Here is a 1,976-nt window from a genome sequence, read left to right as displayed (position 1 = left end):
CTATCCTGAGAAAGTCCCAATCTTGGGTAGATAATTATTTTTTTATTTTATTTTTTTTAATTTTTTTTAAATTTTTACCTAAGCAGGGGAAAAGCCCCACTTTGGCCGTAGATAATTATTTTCTCAATATTATTGTTACAAAAGTAGGTATTCATTTAAAAAGCTATACATAAGCTAGCTATAAGACACTCGTTCCCTCCAAAGTGTGGTGGACAAGAAAAAAATACACAGCAGGTAGTTTAAGTGGACGCGTGAATCTTACCTCTGTCTGGTTTGCATCTGCTTCTCCTCATTGGACGTATTGTTGCTGTTGGTGCCTCCCAGTCTCTTCTGATTCTGCTGGTTTTGATTGGCCGGGGCAAGATCCGAGTACAGGGATATCGCAGGGACCAGGGGTCCGGCTGGGGGAGGTAGGGGAGGGGGCAGCTGCAGGATATTCTGAGAGAGGGAAGGTGGTTTGGTGTACACAGATTGGGACCGCTTCAAATTAGCCCTGGTCAGCTGAGGAGACATGGTGTGCATGGATTTAGTGCCACCGTATAGACTCTCGGCGCGGTGGAGTTTGTACGAGGGGGAAGAATAGAGACTGGCGATTTCTGTGGGGAAAAGAGAACAAAAGGAAAACATTAGAAGAGGTAATAAAATTTAAAGAAAACATTAGAAGTAATAAATTTTATTGAATTTTATGGTGGTTATTGTTTAATGAATGGAGTGATCCGTTCACACTGCGTAAAAGGCTTAGCAGGCCACTCTGAGGCTCAAGTGTGAGGGTAAACAGCCCCAAAAAAGCTTGTACAAATCTACACTGCTTAAAAAAGAAGCTCAACAGTGCTACATGCCTAAGATTGGCCTTACTCTCGTAAAGTAATGGAATAGTAAAAGATAAGAGAAGTAATGGAATAAGTAATAGAAAGATTTGACGAGAAAGAAGAGGACATGGAAAGTAAGTAAGTAACTAACAGGAAAATTATTCTAGAATTCTTTCCCGTTTCCCAATGTTGCTTTCCTGTATTTCGACTTCAGGGTCACATATATTACGTAAGTTCTGTCTTTTTTTATATGACACTTCAGTAATAAAAACTTCTACCCACATGGGAATTTTGATACGGCAATTTTATTGCTGATAAACAGTCGTATTTTTCCTCCACCATTGTTATTCTGTTACTGCTTTCTATTTCTTTTTCGTTCTGCACTATATTCCACCCATATGCATCATAATAACGTTGCATTGCTTTACGAAGTGAGTATGGCTTTTTCCATTTCTAAAGATTATTTATTTATTTAATCATAATCAACTCATGAATTTTTCGTGGTAAAGCAGAGAGCTTCTTCACGACTTTTGTGGGTATCACAGCTTTTCTAAGTGTCTCTTCGAGGCTACCCCAAACTTCAAGCACAGAGCCGAAAAAACTTCGACCCCGCCGGGAATCGAACACGGAACATCCGGCTTGCAAGCCTAGTGTGTTAGCCACTCGGGCACGGAAGTTGCTTCCAAAGATCAATTGAGAGTTATTTACAGAGGGAAACTCTATCAATCAGAGTCTTGTCCCCATTATTCTAAAGATTATTTAAAAATTATTGTCAATGCCTTACCATTCGGATCCATGGTAGCGCGAAGGATGCTAGGTCCAGCCATACTGTCCATATGAGCTCCATAGGGTTTCATTGACATTCTTCTTCTCTCCTCATAATCTTCTTCGTCATCATTCACACTTGAGTTATCTGGAAATACAAAAGAGTTGGATTATTAATTAGACTGAGTAACTCGAGTTATTAACTGGTTATTAATCAATTTCTTTTCAGTAGCTCCGTGTGTAGATGGGCTTTTTTACGGCGATAAAGTCCACATCTCTGGTCTCACGATGATACCCTTAAGGTAGAAACACACTATCATCACGTGACGTGATATCGATATATATCGATATATCGACGAAAAATATATCGATATATATCGGTTTTCGATATATCGCAACATC

General features: G+C 39.4%; 1 protein-coding gene across 1 annotated transcript; it reads right to left on the bottom strand.

The window, feature by feature from the left end:
* Nucleotides 1-234: 234 nt before the first annotated feature.
* Nucleotides 235-1,710, bottom strand: LOC103511605 (neurogenic protein big brain-like). Its single transcript, XM_008476333.2, has 2 exons — nt 1,594-1,710; nt 235-596 (listed from the first exon to the last, which is right to left on the bottom strand). The coding sequence occupies exons 1-2, from the start codon at nt 1,670-1,672 to the stop codon at nt 259-261; spliced, it is 417 nt and encodes a 138-aa protein (XP_008474555.2). The 5' UTR covers nt 1,673-1,710; the 3' UTR covers nt 235-258.
* Nucleotides 1,711-1,976: the final 266 nt, after the last annotated feature.

Source organism: Diaphorina citri, unplaced genomic scaffold (assembly GCF_000475195.1).
Source record: "Diaphorina citri unplaced genomic scaffold, Diaci psyllid genome assembly version 1.1 scaffold731, whole genome shotgun sequence".
NCBI classification, from domain to species: domain Eukaryota; kingdom Metazoa; phylum Arthropoda; class Insecta; order Hemiptera; family Psyllidae; genus Diaphorina; species Diaphorina citri.
The sequence above is the reverse complement of the archived record's forward strand: the minus strand, read 5'-3'. Positions and strand labels throughout refer to the sequence as shown.